This window comes from Macrobrachium nipponense, chromosome 30 (assembly GCF_015104395.2).
Source record: "Macrobrachium nipponense isolate FS-2020 chromosome 30, ASM1510439v2, whole genome shotgun sequence".
Classification (NCBI taxonomy): Eukaryota; Metazoa; Arthropoda; class Malacostraca; order Decapoda; family Palaemonidae; genus Macrobrachium; species Macrobrachium nipponense.
In genome coordinates, this window is record NC_087218.1 from 54,016,129 (window position 1) to 54,037,200 (window position 21,072).

General features: G+C 42.0%; 1 protein-coding gene across 2 annotated transcripts in view; it reads right to left on the reverse strand.

The window, feature by feature from the left end:
- LOC135202518 (ribosomal oxygenase 1-like) overlaps positions 1 to 21,072 on the reverse strand; it is a 119,493-nt gene that overhangs the window by 33,468 nt on the left and 64,953 nt on the right. For both annotated transcript variants that reach the window (XM_064231970.1, XM_064231971.1), the window contains 5 exons: positions 20,040 to 20,675; positions 19,415 to 19,520; positions 18,640 to 18,739; positions 8,430 to 8,650; positions 331 to 438 (listed from right to left, as the gene is read on the reverse strand). In XM_064231970.1, the coding sequence (XP_064088040.1) occupies positions 331 to 438; positions 8,430 to 8,650; positions 18,640 to 18,739; positions 19,415 to 19,520; positions 20,040 to 20,361 (857 nt within the window). In that variant the 5' untranslated portion in view covers positions 20,362 to 20,675. The remainder of the gene's footprint in view (positions 1 to 330; positions 439 to 8,429; positions 8,651 to 18,639; positions 18,740 to 19,414; positions 19,521 to 20,039; positions 20,676 to 21,072) is intronic.

The following is a 21,072-nucleotide window of genomic DNA, read 5'->3' on the forward strand; positions in this document are numbered from 1 at the left end:
TTTAGTATAATTGGTATATCTGTCCAGTGAAGATTAAAGTTGAAATTATTTATTGCTTCATAACTTCTGAACTGTACATAACACTCTTTGAATATGAAATACATGCTCACTAATGAAGACAATGTCAAAGTAGTAAATAAAAGGTCAACTAAAAATTTACCAATACAGGGATATATTCAGTCTATGTTCAAACCACCTCAGGGAACATTCTGTATCACAACTACATCTTGCGATAACTTTAAAAATTACATATTCCACACACTGATTAAATACTCTTTAATCACAAAAATGAAGCAATGCATAAATTTTCTGCAATATCCCATTACTAACCTTGGAGCATAAACTCTCCATCTTTTCTTCCCTTCCATCTGAAGTATAAATGCTTCTATGTCATCCCAGTGAGGAGCAAACCCTTGTGTGTCTGGAGGAGTCAGGTAACTGTTAAAATAAAAAATATATATATAAAAAAGAAAAAAAATGACATTGTTATGATACAATAAAGTTTCATACATACTTACCTGGCAGATATATACATAGCTATCGACTCCGTCGTCCCCGACAGAAATTCAAATTTCGCGGCACTCGCTACAGGTAGGTCAGGTGATCTACCGCCCTGCTCTGGGTGGCAGGACTAGGAACTATTACCCCCGTTTTTCTAATCAGATTCTCTCTTCCACCTGTCTCCTGCGGGGAGGCTGGGTGGCGGGTCTTCAATTGTATATATCTGCCAGGTAAGTATGTATGAAACTTTATTGTATCATAACAATGTCATTTTCATACATTCAACTTACCTGTCAGATATATACATAGCTGATTGACACCCTTTGGTGGAGGGCAAGAGACAGCTAACTAACTGACTAGACAGGTAAACAACATATGTTGTAGGTATAAATACCTTAGTTCCTACCTTCTTAGATGGAAGACTTCGTGGCTACTGCCCAGGAGTCTGCTTCATCTCAAGAGCCTTAGCGAGATAGTGATCTGTGGCCAAGAGTTCTTGTGGATCTGTCGATGGGGTCTCTTCCACTTACTCGACAGAACCTAACTGGCGTTTGTCAATGGGAGCACATCCGCTTATATGACAACACGCATTTATTTAAGGAGGCACAACAACCAATCCCGATCACCCCGATCCTAACCCGTGTTAGTTCTAAGATTGCCCAGAGTTATCCCCAAACTCTTAGCAAACAACCACAAACTCGAAATTCATACATACAAAAATAAAAATTTTGTACCCCTCTAATAGTCAGATGTCACTCGATTTTCAAATGAAGCGAAGTGAAGGCCGCTTGTGCGACAACTGACACTCCCATACACCGAAAACACGAGAACACATCCGACAAGAGGGTTACGTACACATTTAAGGATTGGTGCTTTCTCCTTTACCCAGAACCGTCTGTGCTGACACAAACGGACCTAAAGAAAAACATTTCTCATACGTAACTCGCACGTCTTTTAAATAATGTGGGATGCAAACACGGAGTTGCATCTCCAATAAGTTGCGTCCAAAAATGTTTTTGAGTGACATATTTCTTTGGAACGCCACAGAGGTTGCGATTGCCCTAACTTCGTGGGCTCTCACTCTTAAAAGATTAAAAGAATCATCTGAACAATTCTTATGAGCTTCCAAAATGACACTTCTAACAAAGAAGGCTAAGGCGTTCTTGGACATTGCTCTCTTGGGGTCTTTTACTGAGCACCAAAGACCTTTTTGCGAACCCCCCAACTGCTTCTTCCTGTCCAGATAAAATTTTAGAGCTCTAACTGGGCAAAGGGATCTTTCTGCCTCTCTGCCCACCAAACTAGAAAGTCCTTTCACTTCGAAACTCCTGGGCCAGGGATTCGAAGGGTTTTCGTTTTTGGCAAGAAAGAGAGACTGAAATGAACAAATTGCAGAGTCTCCTTTGAAGCCAACTCTTGATTCAAGGGCGTGCAATTCACTGACCCTTTTTGCCGTTGCAAGAGACATCAGAAACAAACACTTTCTAGTGATGTTACGAAAAGAAGCAGTGTGTAGTGGTTCGAATTCTTCTGAGGATAGAAATTTAAGAACCACATCTAAGTTCCAGCTTGGAACCTTAGGTTCAAGTGACTTTGATGTTTCGAAGGAACGAATGAGGTCGTGCAAATCCTTATCATTCGTTAGATCTAATCCCTTGTTTCTAAAGACTGCTGACAGCATACTCCTGTACCCCTTAATAGTCGGTACCGAGAGATGCGACTTTTCTCTAAGAAACAGAAGGAAATCCGCAATTTCGGTCACAGAGGTACTGGAAGAGGACAGCTTCTTCGACCTGCACCAGTTTCTGAAAACTTCCCACTTCGATTGGTACACTCGCCTAGTAGATGATCTGCGGGCTCTAGCAATTGCGCTTGCTGCCTGGCGAGAAAACCCCTCTCGCTCTGACAAGTCTTTCGATAGTCGAAAGGCAGTCAGAGCAAGAGCGGGTAGATTTTGATGGTAACCTCTCGAAGTGGGGTTGTTTGAGCAGATCTATTCTGTTTGGAAGAGATCTGGGGAAGTCCACCGTCCACTCCATCACCTCTGTGAACCAAATTTGAGCTGGCCAATACGGAGCAATCAGAGTCATTTTGGTTCCTTCGGATGCCACAAATTTTCTGACTACTTCCCCCAGTATCTTGAACGGGGGAAAAGCGTAAACGTCTATCCCTGACCAGTCCAGGAGGAAGGCGTCTGTTGCATAAGCCCGGGGATCTTCCACCAGGGCACAAAATGTGTCTATCCTCTTGGAGAGGAATGTGGCGAAAAGATCTATTTGAGGCTTCCCCAAAGGAGCCAAAGGCTCTGACAGACTTCTGAGTGGAGTGTCCATTCTGTGGGAAGGACCTGGAACCTCCTGCTCAATCTGTCCGCTCTCACATTCCTCTCCCCTTGGACAAACCTTGTTAGAAGAACTACCTTCCTTTGGTTCGCCCAAATCAAAAGATCTCTTGCTAGCTCGTACAGAGCGAAAGAGTGCGTCCCTCCTTGTTTCTTGACATAAGCCAGAGCTGTCGTATTGTCTGAGTTTATCTGTACGACTTTGCCTCTGACTATGTGTTCGAAGCTCTTTAGCGCCAGGTGAATTGCTAAAAGCTCCTTGCAATTTATGTGCCATGACACCTGTTCTGCCGACCAGGTGCCTGACACTTCTTTGGATCCCAATGTTGCCCCCCAGCCCGACTCCGAGGCGTCTGAGAACAATGTCAGGCTTGGGTTCCGTACTTGCAGGGACACTCCTTTGTTTTCTTTTAAGGGAGTCAACCACCACTTTAAATGATGTTTTATTTCCTCCGAGATTGGAAACGTGTCCGAGAGCTGTCCTGTCTTCCAACTCCAACTTCTTCTCAGGAAGAACTGAAGCGGACGAAGATGCAATCTTCCTAGGAGAAAGAACTGTTCGAGCGAGGAAAGGGTCCCCAGAAGGCTCAGCCATTCCCTCGCTGAAGTGCGCTCTTTCCCTAAAAAGTTCGATACTGTGGCACAGCCTTTCTTTATTCTCTCTTGAGATGGAAAAAACTCGAAAACCCCGAGAATCCATCTGAATCCCCAGATAAACCACGTTCGGCTGGGGATCATCTGAGACTTCTCGAGGTTCACGATCAATCCCAATGATTTTGTCAATTCCAGTGTTGTTGACAGGTCCTCCGAAACACTGCTTTGCCAGAGCCCTGGCTCTGATGAGCCAGTCCGTCCTAGAGGTACAGGGAGGACGTTTTATCCATTTTCAAATGTACGAATGGTCTTGCTACATTTTTCATCACGTCCGTGAAGACTTGAGGAGCCGTGGAAAGGCCGAAACACAGGGCCCTGAACTGATAGGTTCTTCTTCGAACATAAATCGAAGGTACGGTTACCTTCCGCCGGAAATGGGTGGGAATCGGGATGTGGGAAAAATATGCGGTTCCTGAAGGTCTAGGGACGCCATCCAATCCCCTTGCCGCAGAGCTGCAAGGACTGAAGCAGACGTTTCCATGCTGAACTTCTGTTGTTCTACGAATTTGTTCAGCGCACTTACGTCCAGTACCGGTCTCCATCCCCCCCGAGGCTTTTGCTACAAGAAACAAGCGATTGTAAAACCCCGGGGAGCTGCAATCCAGCACTAGCTCTATTGCTCTTTTGTCCCACATCTGTTCCACCATCTGACGAAGAGTATCCATCAGAACAGGGTCCTTGTATCTGGCGGACAATTCCCTCGGTGATGTTGTCAAGGGAGGAATGTCCTTGAATGGGATGCGATAACCCTTCTTGATGATCGACATCGTCCACGGATTCGCTCCTATGTCTTCCCAGGCTTTCGCAAATGAATGTAACCTGGCTCCTACGGTGTCTGGAGGACAGAACTCTCACTTTCCTTCTTAAAGGGACGGAAGGAAGACCTGCCCCTCTTTTCGTTGACTTCCTTCTGGCGATAGATCTAGTTGGAAGACCTCCTCGAAAGGGCTGCTGCTGAGCTGACGAGCCACTTTCTTTTCCTCACTGGCCACAGGCCTATTCTTCCTTGAGGATTGTCTAAGGAGATCCTGGGTGGCCTTTTCAGTCAGAGAATGCGCAATATCCTTCACCAACTGCGAGGGAAAAAGGTGTTCTGAGAGAGGCGCAAACAATAAGGCGGCTCTCTGCGAAGGAGAGACGGCCTTCGTGAGGAAAGCACTGTGAACCGCCCTCTTCTTTAAAACTCCTCTGCACCAAAGAGGGAGCATACCTCAGCCGATCCATCCTGAACAGCCGTTATCAATGCAGGTGAGGATGCTATTTAGGGTTTCTGGGTCCAGTTGTTCCTTTTCCTGAGATTTCTTGGCCAGAAACCCCAAGGGACCAATCTAAGAAGTTAAAAACTTCTTCTAAAGTGTGAAAAAGTCCCTTGAGGAGGTGGTCCGTTTCCGAAAGCCCCCATGTTACCTTCGCTGCATTCAAGGCGTGTCTTCTCGATGAATCCACTAAACTCGAGAAGTCTGACTCAGCTGAAACGGACAGAGACAATCCATATTCTCGCCCGTTTCGTACCAAATGCCTCTCCTCCCTGTCAGTTTAGCGGGAGGCATACAAAAGACCGTCCTTCCTAACTCCTTCTTCTTCTTGAACCAAGAGTCAAGAGATTGAAGCGCCCTCCTCAATAGATATAGCAGGCTTCATTTTTAGGAAAGAGGAAGACTTGTGCGTTTTCGTGCTCGAGAACAGAGAGCGTGGAGAAGGAGGAGCGGCTGGCGTTAACGAGTCTCCATATTCCTCCAATAGAAGGGACGAAAGAACTTTATAATTAGAAGATCCTTCCTTCATTTCATCCTCCGAGGCATCTTCTGGGTTCATAGGCTCGGAAGGAGAAGGCTCCCTTCTTTCTTCTGACTCTTTCCCTTACTCTCTTTCGAATGTCAGGCTCTTCATACGAGGAATGCGCCTGGTGCACAGCAGGAGTATCTCGCCTGGTAGGAGTAACGTGTTTGGAATACTCCTGGCGCTTGGCAGGCGCAGAGCGCCTCGAATACTCCTGGCTTCTAGTAGGCGCATCTTGTTCAGAATACTCCTGGCGCCTGGGAGGAGTATTAAGTTCAGAATACTCCTGGCGCCTGGGAGGAGTATAAGCTTCGGAATACTCCTGGCGCCTGGGAGGAGTATTAAGTTCAGAATACTCCTGGCGCCTGGGAGGAGTATCGGGAGAGGCCCGACGACTCCTGGCGCCTGGGTAGGAGTACGTCGCTCCCAAAACACTCCTGATCCTTAGAATGCGTCTGATGTTTAGTAGGAGTATTGATTCCGGTAGGCGCTTTCTTTCCGTCTCACAAGCGCTCTACTCCTAACAGGATCTTCCTCTTCAGCTAACTCTTGACGCTTGGTTGAAGGTCTTGCATGTTGTACTGCATACTGTGGCTCTTTGCGCCTACTCGGAGCCTGGCTCCTGGTTGGCGCCATACTCTTGACAGGAGTAACTTCCTTTCTTACTTCTCTCCTGTCTACCGCATTGCTCCCCCCAGAGATGGCCGCTTGTGCGACAACTCCCCTGAAGGGTGCGTCGCGCCCGACAGGAGATTGGTATTTAGATCTTTTAATAGGAAGCCTATCATCCTTCTTACGAGTAGGCTCCTTATATAGAGTTCCTACTAACGAGGCTAATTGCTCTTGCATATTCATCAATATTTTCCTGGTTGAGGAATCTTTCGAATCAGGCGAGGGAGATCTGGAAGGCGCTCTAGGATCCCTTCCAGACCCAGAGTCTGAATGTATTCTCGCCTTCTTTATTACCGAAGGCGCTCCTTCTTCAGAGAAGCGCTCGGGACTAGAATTGAGCTCATGCTCTTTCATACTCCTCTTCAAAGGACGGAAAGTTTCGACTCCTTCCATCCTCTTCTCGGAGAAGGCGAACTAGACGACGAAAAGCACTCTCGAATGACGCTTTCCTATAGCGGTCCTTGGCAGTATGTGATACGATCGATTCTGCCGAAGGGACGCCTGATCGTTGGGGATTCTCCACAACCCCCGTACGGCTTTCGACTTTCCTTCTCCTCCGGGCCAGGGAGCTTGGAAGAGGTCTAGGCCTGGGAGCGTCGCAGAGACGACCAGACGCCCCCTCCACTACACTGGGGACACTAATATCACTAGCGAAACCACATTCACTTTATTCCTTACCTTCCAATGCTGCGACTTTTTCCTGCATTTTCTGAAGGGAAGCTCTAAGTTCCGCTATTTCCGAAGCAAGAGAACTAGAGGGATTAGTAATTTGTGAACGGGAATCTGCAAAACAGAATGGGCATGATTATCAGAGGAAGAAGCCTACAGAACTAGATAGTAAATCATGAGATGTAGACATTCTGCGGGTTTTATAAGCCGCTTTCCTCTCTCTATCTCTATCTTTCTCTAACTTCTTCAAGTAAGAAGTTAGATTCTTCCACTCTTGTGCACATCAATTTCTCACACTCGTTGCACGTATTCTCAATCGAGCATTCAAACCATTCTACACCCACTACAAGTAGTATGAGGATCTACCGAAGCTTTCGGAATCCTCACCTTACAGCCCTCATTCACACACACTCTGCAAACTAACACTAGAGTCAGACATATTCACGAATTCCAAAAACCAAGTCCAAAAAACAGTCCACGATAGCGAATGCCAAACAACGATCCAAGTACGTCACCAAATATCAGCGAGAGATGATCAAAAGCTTTGCGAAAAACGAATTCTAGTCAGGAGGAAGTAGCAACAATGTTGATACCGCCGGCGACAGAGAGAATCTGATTAGAAAACGGGAATAGTTCCTAGTCCTGCCACCCAGAGCAGGGCGGTAGATCACCTGACCTACCTGTAGCGAGTGCCGCGAAATTTGAATTTCTGTCGGGGACGACGGAGTCGATAGCTATGTATATATCTGACAGGTAAGTTGAATGTAGAAAATCATAATTTTCTATTTTCACCACTCTCAATGAACACATTCATGGACTATGTAATTAGATGCTCACATCTCCTGTATAGACAACAGATGATCCCACAGAAGGGATCACCTTATTTACAAACCCTTGAGGTAAGTGATTTGTGATAATAACTTGTGTCAATTTTATGAGAAACTTGAACCAAAAGAGGAAAATGAAATACAGGGTGTATAATGAACATTCAAAGCAGAATAACAGAAAACAAGAAACTGTCAAAATAAAAGATTAAAACTTCAGAATCACATCTCTCTGAGGAAGCCTTTAGTTACATAGGAGGGATATAAAAGCATCACTGTCAGAGCATATATACACTGTAACTTTGTAAATGTCAGACTAATTTTTTGCTCCAAATGCATCATCATTTACACTTTCAAAAAGTATATAAATTTCAACAAAATGTAATGGACTGTAGTTAGAGACAACTAGTATGAGAACTCATAAATGAAACCATTACATTCACATTATCATTAAAATACATGAATTTCAGTAACCTCTTTTTCTTTTTTTAAATTCTCATAGGGTTGACATAAAGGACGTGGTCTTAAATAAGTGGTGGACATTCAAGCATGGTACACTTAATTAGTTAGACTGCTAAATAAACAGAAAATAAAGAAAAAGGGCAGAAGGTAAAAGGCAAAGCAGTGCAGCTAGAGGTGAAAGGACTGCAAATAATTTCATGTAAGTACTGACAATAATGTGCCCAATACAAGCAGTAAAATTGGAATAAATCATTTCCACCTTGTACCAGATGGCATGACAACAAAGGGATACATAAGTTATTTTTCAAAAGGCAGAAGTAAGGAATGATAGTGCAAACTTTCACAATGAACTGTACCTTAAGGTCATTCAAAAATACTTTTGATGCTTATGCTATGTTTTTTCAGAATTAAAAAGAATGAAAATTATCTTTAAAAAGACATAGCTGCTGGTAAACCATGAAAAAAAAAAAGAAACGTAGATGGAAATCAGTTGATAATGAAAGCATAACATAACTACTGACACTTACACATTAGCACCACAAAAACTGTTGAAATACTCTTGCAACATGGAAAGGCACTTCCACACTCGAGGATGAAATGTCTGGGGGTTCAGGAGACGTATACTACAACCATTATTATAAGAATCCCAGACAACAGGAGCATGGGCTTGTCCAATTGGATTGTGTGTCTCCCTCTTGCCATCGCTATATGAAGTTATATCCAAGTTCTTGGAATACATAACGACTTGCTACAAGGAGGCAGAGAGGAAAAAATTTATTATCATAGCTGCCAATAATGAAGATTACAATGTAATAATGCTGCATTATTCCCAAGGACTGATCCCTGTTGAGTGGTATCACTTAAAAGTGAGTCAAGAGTAGCAAGCAGATGGTATAATTACCTTGTACTTCTTGTTAGTTTAGTTCCCTTTGGTGTCTTCCAACCTAGCTGTTCACTTTCTTTAACCCAATTAATCTCTAAACCTGCTACTTTTTCCCCTTTCCATTGGTCTTCAACCTTACCAGAGTTGCCTATTACTGCTGGTTTTCTATGAAAATCACAATTTTCTTTCATATAAAACATAAGACACTAAGAACTGATAAGTAACTGCTCCGTCAATAATAATGCCTTGTGTTGATGATGTTCAAAATTGGACCCACATTTCACTTTTCATTTAACCCTTAAACGTCGACTGGACGTATTGTACGTCGACTTAAATTGTCTGTCGTGTGCCAAGTGGATGTACAGTACGTCGACTACAAAATTGTTTTAAATATTTGCGGAAAAATAGTTATAGGCCTAGTTTGCTAAAGATTTTAAATCACGCCCATTGAGGGATGCTGGGAGTTCACAGATCACTCTGTTGTTTTGTTTACACGCATTACCCAGCCGCGCATGCGCGAATTTCTTTCTTCTCGCACTACAAAGCATCAGTGATGCATCGTCAGAGACCTATGGTCAACTTTGACTCGACCGACATGGTCGAAAAATGCAAATGTAAGCTAAAAATGATATTGTTATAATACAATAAAGTTTCATACATACTTACCTGGCAGATATATACATAGCTATCGACTCCGTCGTTCCCGACAGAAATTCGAATTTCGCGGCACACGCTACAGGTAGGTCAGGTGATCTACCTGCCTGCCGCTGGGAGGCAGGACTAGGAACTATTCCCGTTTTCTAATCAGATTCTCTCTTCCACCTGTCTCCTGCGGGGAGGCTGGGTGGGTCATTAGTTGTATATATCTGCCAGGTAAGTATGTATGAAACTTTATTGTATTATAACAATATCATTTTCATACATTCACCTTACCTGTCAGATATATACATAGCTGATTGACACCCTTTGGTGGAGGGCAAGAGACATCTAGTTACTGACTAGACAGGTAAACAACATATGTTGTAGGTATTTATAGACCTTAGTTCCTCTGTGTTTCTAGACGAAGGATTGACTTCCTAGCTATTGCATAGGAGTCTGCTTCATCTCAAGAGCCTTAGCGAGATAGTGATCTGTGGCCAAGAGTTCTTGTGGATCTGTCGATGGGTCTCTTCCACTTACTCGACAGAATCCTAACTGGCGTTTGTCAATGGGAGCACATCCGCTTATATGACAACACGCACTTATTTAAGGAGCGCAACACCGATCCCGATCACCTGTTCCTAACATGAGGGTTCGCGCTAAATTGAAAGAGAGTTATCCCCCACACTCCTTTCAAACCTCCAATAAAAATCATTGAGTTAAAATAAATTCAACTCCTTACTAAAGGATCAGTGTCGGCTCCTTATCCCAGCAACGTATCCGCTGATACGTATAAACCAAGAGAGAAGAATCTCTCGTAGGTTAACTTGACGTCCTTCGTGTAATGAGAAGCCAACCCATAATTGCATCTCCTATATGTTAACGCTAATATGTCTTCCTGACATATTGTTCCGAAAAGAACAAGAATTTGCAACAGCTCGCACTTTAGAGCCTTTTTAAATTCTCAGCTGTTTGAAGGTATCATCAAGTCATTTATGAAATGCTCTAGAGATCACCATTGTTTCAAAGAAGACTAGGACTTTCTTTGAACTGGATCTCCTCTGGATGGAGCCTAGCGCCTGGCTTGCGCCTGGCTGGCTCGAGGAGTATCCTGTTTAGAATACTCCTGGCGCCTGACAGTCGTAAAACTATTCGAATACTCCTGGCACCTGGCAGGGAGTAATCGCTCTTTTCGAAATACTGCTGGCGACCTGTTAGGAGTATAAGCTTCGGAATACTCCTGCGCCCGGGAGGAGTAAACGTGCTTGGGATCACCTCCTGGCGTCCTGGCAGGCGCAAAAGCGGCCTCGGATACTCCTAGCTTTCAGCAGGCGGCCACCGGCGCCTGGCAGAGGCGCAAAGCGCCTCGCAATACTCCTGGCTTTCAGCAGGCGCCTGGCGCCTGGTAGGCGCATTTTCATCAGGCGCCTGGCGCCTGGCAGGCGCATTTTCATCAGGCGCCTGGCGCCTGGCAGGCGCAAAGCGCCTCAAATACTCCTGGCTTTCAGCAGGCGCCTGGCGCCTGGCAGGCGCAAAGCGCCTCGAATGCTCCTGGCTTTTAGTAGGCGCATTATGTTCAGAATACTCCTGGCGCGTGGTAGGAGTATTAAGTTCCGAATCCTCCTGGCGCCTGGGAGGAGTATAAGTTTCGTAATACTCCTGCCGCCTGGGAGGAGTAACGCGCCTGGAATCCTGGCTTTTAGTAGGCGCATTTTGTTAAGAATACTCCTGGCGTGTGGTAGGCGTATTAAGTTCCGAATACTCCTGGCGCTTGGGATGAGTATAAGCTTCGGAATGCTCCTGGCGCTGGTGGAGTAAAAATCTAGAATACTCCTGGCTCCTGGGAGGAGTATCGAGGTCCGGGTACTCTAGGCGCCTGGCAGGAGTATCTCTTCCCGAATACTCCTGACCTATGGGAGGCGCATCTAGTTCCGAATACTCCTGTGACTTGGTCGGAGTATCGCTCATGGAATGGCCTTTCGCATGGCCAGTATATTGCGCTTAGCGGGCGCTATACTCCTATCAGGAGTTTCTCTCTTCTCCAGTTGGCTCTTGTTGCTTGGATGAAGATCTTGGACTAGAACGATCTATAGTAAAGTCAGGCTCTTTGCGCCTACTTGGCGCCTGGCTCCTAGTTGGCGCCAGACGCTTGGCAGGAGTTACTTCCTTCCTCACGTCTCGCCTGCCTAACGCATCGCTCCCCCCAGAGATGGCCGCTTGTGCGACAACTCCCCTGTAGGGTTCGTCGCGCTCGACAGGAGATCGGTATTTGGATCTCTTCATCAGAAGTTATCATCCTTTTTACGAGTATGATCTTTAGAAAGTACTCCTACCAAAGACGCTAATTGCTCCTGCACATTCATCACAATTTAGTCCGCTCCATCCCGTAGACAATAGGGAATCTCAAAATTCCAAGAGACAAGTCTTCCTCCGAGGAGGATCATTATTGCATACTTCCGTTGCTAACGAGTTCTCCTCCTACATGTTGACGAGTTTTCTCGTTGCAGAAGCTTCCCTATCCTTGCCCGAAGGAAGGGAAGGAGCTTGGACTTTTAAAGAGATTCTGAGCTGAAATAGTTGATTTCTAGCTCTTGAATGCATCTCTCTGAACCTTTTGGGAAGTAGTTTGAGCCCTTCTCGCATTCCAAAGACTCTATCAGTAAACGTTTAAACCTTTTCTTACTGTGTAGATGACAATGTCACTACATTACCCGGACAACGAAACCTCTATCTAACAGCGTTGATCCAGGAATAAAAGGCTTTAGTTCTCTTGCCAAACCTACTATGCTGGCCAGAACCCATTACCGAGTCGTCATAGAACTTTGATTCCAGGATTCTAAATCCCAAATTCCCAAAATTTTTCACTTGTCCTCTTGATCGTTAGGCCCAAGAGAACATTTGATTAGGCGCAGTTCCATTTTGTCGGACCACGGAATCTGAGGCCCAAATTAGGATCCCATTCTAAGTATAAGATCTCTTAATCTTATCGTATAGAGGTATTGTATAAGATCCCGAAGATCTTAATTCTCTACTATGTCTAATATTCTTTGTCTAGACAGAATATATCTTTTCACTGTGTTCATGATAGCATAAATTACCAAGGTGATTCTTCCCTCTGAAAGGGAAGAAAATCCTTATGTAGTTCACAGAGGTATCGAAAGAGGACAGTTTCCCCTTTCTATCTAGCACGATCTGCAGCAACTCTATGTCTTTCACATATTTAAAGGAATTATCAAGCTTACCTTGAAAAATCCTCTCATTCATATTTACTTCTGGTCAGTCTGCACGCAGACAGACTCAGAGTGAATAGGTTTTTCAGGTCCAATATTTATAATAGATTCCGATCAAATCTCTTAGAAAAACCTTCCGACACATGCTGAAAGAAGAACGTGACTTCTGTGAATCCAACCTTTTATTTCCAAATGATGCATTCATCTTCTTCCTTAGATGCCCATTTATTTTAATATGTGTTAAGAATATATACAACTAGGGGGAAAAAAAAAACTAAAGTTTATTCCCCTCTTAAAATTTTTAAAGTTAGCGTATCTTGCTACCTCTCTTGTTTCGAGGAAAAGGAAGCAATCTATAATAAGGTCGTTCATCTTCTGCCTTGCGAAGATATCTGTGAGTATTTTCTGCAGGGTCTGACAACTCATTCCAATGAATGTTAAATCGTGCTCTGCCTAATTAAAATTCTTTATTATCTATCACATTGTGGTAAAACAGCATTCATCTATGAAATCTGTTTGGTAAGTAGGAGCGCTGTAATTAACCACGATGTGGCGTAAGGCTTAAGGTAATCGTTTATTTAAGGTGGCATTTTCTACTACATCTTTCCTCGCCGAGGCAGAGAGATATCCTTAGCAACACGAATACGATGTTATTCATGTTTGCCTAAAAAATTCCCTCAATTCGTGGTTAAGTCCATGATTTTATGGGGAATATACGGTGAAGCATTCGATCCTTTAGGAGAGGAAGATGTAACCACCCATTCACGACCGAGAACCGGATGGTACTGGATTGGCTCACAATTACAGCCGTGTCGTTCACTGCCTGGCTGCCTTCATTCTGAGTTGCCAGTTACTCCTTTCAATGAATGGAAATAATAGAATTATTCTCGAGTCTAAGTCAACTCTCAATAATGCAAATTTTAGGCAAACAACCTTTGTTAAATACCGAGGCTGAATAGGTATTGTCGTAATAAACCTTTTAAGCGAAGTCTTTACTTGTAAAATCCTTTAAGGATATAGACAATCCCGTAGCGAACCAGACCGGCAACTATGGTATGCGTATTATGACTTGTCCTTCAGTAATCATATACAGCAAGCCTTCTACGACCCTCTTTCCTTTCTGACCTGCAGAGAAAGAATAGAAATCTTACTCTCTTCGTTCATTTCGTCAATAATCCCGAATGAGTATTAGTCGAAAGATATTGCAAATGACAACCGAGGATCGAAGATAATCTCTCCAGCTTTTATTATCTTGGAGATAAGTCCGTATTTTACGCCTTTCTTATCTGGAAGAGTCTCTAATCCATGAATGAGAGCTCGTACGAATCTTGTTCAACTTCCAAAAAACGATTGCACCTCTTCTGTAAATGGTTGGTTGCAATCTATTTTGGAAGGAGGATGATTTTAATATCCTCTTACTAATCCTGAACTAATTCTCACAATTCTGCTTTATCTTCCATTCCTCAATTTTGGGGCAAGATTGAGCAACCGAAGGAGAGCGCTTCCTTTCGAAAGGAGAAGGGCTATTCGCAGTATCGACTCTAACCTGACAAGGGCTACGGCAGAGGGCCTGTGCTACATCTTGCGGTCCCTGCCTGGAAAAAAACCGAACTTGCTCTAGCCTTTATTGCAATAAGACGATCCTGACAAGGGCAACGGCCGCCTGTGCGACAACTCCCGTCCCTATCAGGAAAAGCGTGAATGTCTTTCACCCTTCGTCTGGAGGACTCTCGGCGGTTGTCAAGCTCTTCTTGTAGGAGAAAGTGTCTGGCGCTAAGCAGGAGTATCTTGACTAGAATACTCCTGGCGCCTGGTAGGAGTATCACGTTCCGAATACTGCTGGCGCCTGGGAGGAGTATCGTGATCCGAATACTCCTAGATCCTAGAAGACGTATCGCCCTTGGAACGTTTTCTTGTTGGAAAATTTTCCGAGCATCTGACCGGCGATCCTCGCCTGGAAAGTTCTGTACGTCATAGTAATATGTCTTCCTGCGGAAGGTTCCGATCTCTGTATATTTGTTCTTGCTTAGAATTCGACAATACTTCCATTTTCGAAGAAGATCCTGGCTCATCGTGCTTCAGGCGCTTTGCGCCTCGTTTCAGACGCTTTGCGCCTCGTTTCAGGCGCTTTGCGCCTTGTTTCAGGCGCTTTTAGGCGCATTGAGCCTCTTTACTGGAGTTTCATGTCCAAGGCGTTAGAAGCTTAAAAAAATTATATATATGTGTGTAATCATTAAACGAGATCCATATAATTCATTCAATCAACAATATCCTTTAATATCTAATTCGATCTCTCAGAATAGATATATTTTCATATACATGTACCGATGAGGAATTTATTGAAATAACTATTTTAAACCCCCATGGGATAGAGCCCCCCCCCCCCCCCCCCGTCCAGCTGTAGGGGAGGGGGGACGAACTCGGATAGGGCAATGCCTCTACCGCAATCTTTCTCCGTCTCTACTGAGGTTCCGATAGCCAGACGAGAGTATCTTGCATTTTCATTGAACCTACGCCGTGAATGTTTCTTCTCATTATTCGTTAAGACGATAATTAATAAGGGTTGGGGGACACATTGAATTAGGATGGCCTTTCCAATGGCTATCCCTGGCAGTCTGGGACGTTCTACAGAACCTGCCGAGGGGACGCCTGATCGGTGGGGATTCTCCATAACCTCCGTACGGCTTTCGACATTCCTTCTCCTCTGGGCCTGTGAGTCTGGAAGAGGTCTAGGCCTGGGAGCGAGACAGAGCCGATCAGACGCACCCTCTAATGCAATGGGGAACACTATAATCACTTCTTACCTTATAATAGCTCGTATCTTGAGCTACATTCCTTTATCTTCAAATTGCAAATGAATTTGTAGTTTCTGTGAAGTAAGAAGGTGATGAGGAAACAACACTACTAGTACTGTTAATATTCTAACTGCTTGTCAGAACGAGGGCTATTAAAGCTCCTAAAGAAAGCATATCTAGTTCTATGTTTTCTGACTTCCTCAAATCGGAAGTTACCTTATTTTCCTCAATCAAATTCTAACATTTATTACACTTCATCAATGAATAAATATTTATATTTCCCTTTCTTGCAAACTATGTAATTGTCTACCGAACACTTCGGTAGTTACATATACTCTTTCTTCGAAAACTTCGAAGTTAATTCATTAAAAGTTACTAAAAAGTTATTAAAAACGTATGCCAAACCAGCGATCCAGTACTTCCCTGTAAAAGTCGGCCCAGAAGATCGATGGCGATGAAACACGAAAATCCATCAGGAGGGAAGAACAAAACAAATATGTTTACCTTGACAGCGACAGAGAGAATCTGATTAGAAAACGGGAATAGTTCCTAGTCCTGCCTCCCAGCGGCAGGCAGGTAGATCACCTGACCTACCTGTAGCGTGTGCCGCGAAATTCGAATTTCTGTCGGGAACGACGGAGTCGATAGCTATGTATATATCGACAGGTAAGGTGAATGTATGAAACCCTTACATTATAGTAACATTCAATCATTTACCTTCATTTTGCAACAAACAGGAAGTCTCTAGCACAATATTTTGATTTATAGTGAATTTTTGAAAAAACTTTTTCCTTCCCTCCGCGCACGGTAATTCTGCTGAAAATCTCAGAATATCTTAAGTCACCTTGTCGTAGTTTTCGCACCGTTTTACATTAGGCCTTACATAAAGTGTTATACATGAAAATGTGTGCAATATCATGTAGAATACAATAAAAAATAACTCATGGTTGTAGCTTTTATCAGTTTTGAAATATTTTCATATAAATCACAATAGAACAAATTTGACCTTCGGTCAACTTTAACTCAACCGAAATGGTTGAAAACTGCAATTGTAAGCTAAAACACTTACAGTCTAGTAATATTCAATCAATTACCTTCATTTTAAAACAAACAGGAAGTCTCTAGCACAATATTTAGATTTATGATGAATTTTAGAAAAAAAAACTTTTTACGTCTGCGCGTTATGCATTCATGCATCATTTTGTGATAATATTTTCTCTGTGTTGCTTTGATCGTTTTCATTTTATTTTACTATACCAAAATAATTGCAATTTAGTGTACGATAAAAAAAAAAAAAAAAAAAAAAAAAAAAAAAAAAAAAAAACTCATTAGGTTTAACCGTTTTGCTCACAGCGCGATTTGTATACAATTATACTATATGAAATTTTCTTTTGTGCTGTCATATATTCCAATATTTATATATGATAATATTTTTTTCATTTCTGATGGATGCATACTAAACTTCAGGCAATGACAAAAAAAAGGAGCCAAAAATTAACTCTTAATCATAAAAACTAAAGGTGCTGTAATTAAAAAAAAAAAAAAAAAAAAAAAAAAAAAAAAAAAAAACAAAAAAAAAAAAAAAAAAAAAAAAAAAAAAAAAAAAAAATTCGCTTCGGCATTAACTCCCAAACGCCGCTGGCATACGACAGACACGTTTAAGGGTTAAGAGCACATCCTTCAGGCAGCTCTAATTTAGTCTAAAAATATAATAACCCAGTTTCACAATAACCTGGGTACATATACTACTAAGATGCAATATTCATGTTTCTCAGACATGTGAGTTACTGTACAGTTACTTTCAACATGAACAACAAAAGTAACACCATGAATTAATCATTCCAAGAAGCAACCTTTATATTCCTAAGACATATACACGTATATGAATTTTACTGATGTTTTACAAGTGATCATTCATAAATTCTCTGTAGTCCAGAGAATTTATGAATGGGAGAAAATTAAGATTCCCAATTTTCCCCATCTCAAAATACGACACCCCACATGAAAAGTTAACCATAGGAACAGGAAATCGGAAGATTTTAGCCATTTACTGTCATGCATTTGTAGTCCCCAAACCCTTTGGAATATGGAAAAATATAATCTCTCACGGCCTTTTAACCCATATATTAAGCAGACACCTTTTCAGATGGAATTGGTTGCCCTGGTTTGATGCTCCATCACACAAGGTGACTTCCTAGTGAATGTGGACATCTGTACTTTTGGTGCCTTCACTTACCCAGGGACAATCTGGCCATTTCTGCATTCCATCTAATTTTGTCCAGTTACAGCAAGTCTGTCCATCACCTCAGTGGCTTCATTATGACTCCTGCTGGTTGTTTCCAGATCTTTTAATTTTCCTGGGTGACACTCTGAAGCCAGTGTCATTATTGCCAAAAAACTTGGAAAAAATTGCAGATGTGGATCCCAGATGTAGTAGGAATCTTAACCAGTGGAGTATCTGAAGAATTGTGTGGGTACACAATAAGGCTTACGCTAAGGAATTAGTTTGGGATGAGAATAATTAAGTGTTCCCCCATAGTATGAACTTATCGGTTTAGTTTGTTAAATCAAGTTATGTATATCTTAGTTTTACCAGACCACTGAGCTGATTAACAGCTCTCCTAGGGCTGGCCCGAAGGATTAGATATTTCTATGTAGCTAGGAACCAATTGGTTACCTAGCAGCGGGACCTACAGCTTATTGTGGGATACGAACCACATTATATCGAGAAATTAATTTCTATCACCAGAAATAAATTCCTCTGGTTCCACGTTGGCCGAGACGAGAATCGAACTTCAGACCACCGGATTGGTAGCCGAGCGAGAAATCCACTCGTCCAACGAGGAACTTCCGGTTTTGTTTGTAATTATACCAGTAACTGATACGGGTGAAATTCTTCAGTAAATTATTATCTTAAAGCTAATAATCGAGATATATTCCTGAATACCTTTTCCACACTTCACAAGAAAAACAAATAGTAATAGCAGAGCACTCTTTCATTGTTGTGAATCTGCCAACACCCGAGGAAAAACACAGCATAGTTAATGACTGCATCTAAGTACTAGCAAAGTCAACCCTGAAGTTTGGGAACATTTCAAGTTATGAAAAGATATACCAGTCATATAGGACACTATTAGAGAACAAAAAGAACAGAAACAACAGACAATGGTAAGAATTTATTGCAACCTACCTCACGAAGAATTTTGTCCAAGTCCTTTGTTGAAAACAGGCCCTTGTAGTAATCATTTTGATTGCGTTTGATCAATAGAGGCGCTTTCTCCCAAAATTTGCTGTAAAGTAAGAGAATATATCATAAAAGATTCAAGATGAGTTTCACTAGAAAAAAATTATAATTTAAATTAATCTGAAATTCATTACAATTACAAAAAAGGATGAATAAAGGTTTGCTGGTAATGAGAAGGTTCATAACACTCTTGCACTTCCGGTGTTGTGCAGAATAGAATACGTGTACTATAGAATTTAGGTCAAAGACCAAGCGCTGGGACATACGAGGTCATTCAGCGTTGAAAGGGAAATTGACAATATGAAGGTTTGAAAGGTGTAACAGCAAGAAAACCTCACAGTTGCACTATGAAACAATTGTTAGAGAGGGCGGAAAGTCAAGTGGAAGACTGAGAATGTGAATGGAGTACAATAAAAGGAATGCTTGTGCAGATGCATTCCTCATTGCAACACAGCATTGACAGAGCCCATTACCAGGTTGCCATATTCATATACGTACAACAATAATACGTAATAATAATTTAATAATAATAATCACGTGCTGTCACGAGCCACAAGGGAATGGAAATATCAAACATCACATATGAATTTACAAGTACTGTGTACAAACATAATCATATTAAAAAATCAAACAGATGATGTATAGTCTGATATGCATTACAACTACCGTATAGATGTTAGTGTAAAAAAAAATTAAATAAATAAAACATCAAAATTCATACTTGAAGAAATCTTCTTCACTGTAAGGGCTGATTACCCAGCGGAATGTTTCTTGGCCTTCTTCCCGGCTGTCTTTGCTATTGAGGGCTTGCAATTCTTTTCCTGTAACTTAAATGAGATTGGAAATCACAAGCAAGGACTGGCTACATTAAATCCTAAATGTAACTACAACACAGAGCATACAGCAGATGTGTTTTCTAATAAGAATGAATACAGAAATGAAAGAGGAACACATTCTGTGACAGCCCTCTTTCAACTAGACTACAGATCTTGGAAAAATCCACTGCAGGATAATAAGAATTTGTCAGAATCTCAAACATTTTCAATCTATCTAATTACCAAGGTTTTAAGATGTTTAAAGACTATTTTATTATTATTAAATTAAATACTTTGAATGACAGATCGGAACAGCAAAATATGTACATGGTATTTATGAAGAGACTAACTTTTGAGAACAAAAGAACGACTTATTTTGCATTTGATACACTGCGAGCTGACATGTGGTTTCATAAAGTGTAATCTATTAATTTTCAAGCGCTACAACACTAGCAATACAGTATCCATAAATTAAAAATGGAATGCAGCACTCAAAAAGACAGCCTTAATACACCACCATTCAACACTTACAAGTTTCTATATGATATTCCATCTCATCTTCTTCCACTTCATCTTCTTCCACTAACTCTTCCCCATCCTCCAATCCATCACTTTCAATGACAGAATCTTCATCATCATCATCAATTTCTGAATGGGTCTTGTTGCTCATTCCTGCCTTCTGGTTCACGAGCTTCTTCACTTTTGCAATTTTCTTCTTAAAATCTGCTTGCTTGTCACTTTCCAAGGTTTTCAGTTTTTTTACACTACTTTTGTCCTTCTTTACCTTTTTAAGAAGCTTCTTCTCTTTCAACACTTTAGTTTTGTTCTTAGCACCCTTTACATCATCTTTCATACATTCCTCACCATTTACGCACTGGGAGTCGTTCTCATCGCTTGGTGACAAAGCCTTCTTCTTTTTGGGTTTCTTTTTGTTGACATGTAATCCATTAATTCCATTAACTACTGGCAGGTTTTTCTTTTTTTTTTTACTGGTTTAACCGCACCACTTCTGACAACAACTTTGTCTGTTGAATTGAGTTGGGAATCTTCTATTGTTAAAATGCCAGCTTTTTTCAGTTTTTTGGATTCGATCACCTTCTTCCTTTTCATTTTCTTAATCTTGGTTCTACTATTGGTACCTGGCTTTTTGGTTAACTCTGGCACTTTCTGAAAAAAAATAAAAAATAAAAGTTAAGCTAAGTAAACAATTTTCATCAGGCCAATTTCTGAATCCTAAAGTGCCCACATCATTGGCAATTCCTCTGAGTGAGGGCAACCATTTCACTTCTGATAGTTATCGCTGGGATAGCTTGATCCAGGCCACGTGGCACAAAATCAATAGAGGTTTTCTGGGTTCGACCTGTGTCTGCCGGTGAAAAGTTCCTGTAGCTCACTTTTCTGAGTATAAATAGATCCTAAATATACCAGAGAAAAAGCTAGCATGGTATGCTGAAGTTTACCCTCAGCTCGAACACCCAAAGGGCGTCGGTATAAAGTATAAGGGCGAGTGGAAGCCACTACTCACAGGTCTTCTGCCAATTAGAGGATTCCTTTCCAAAGTCCC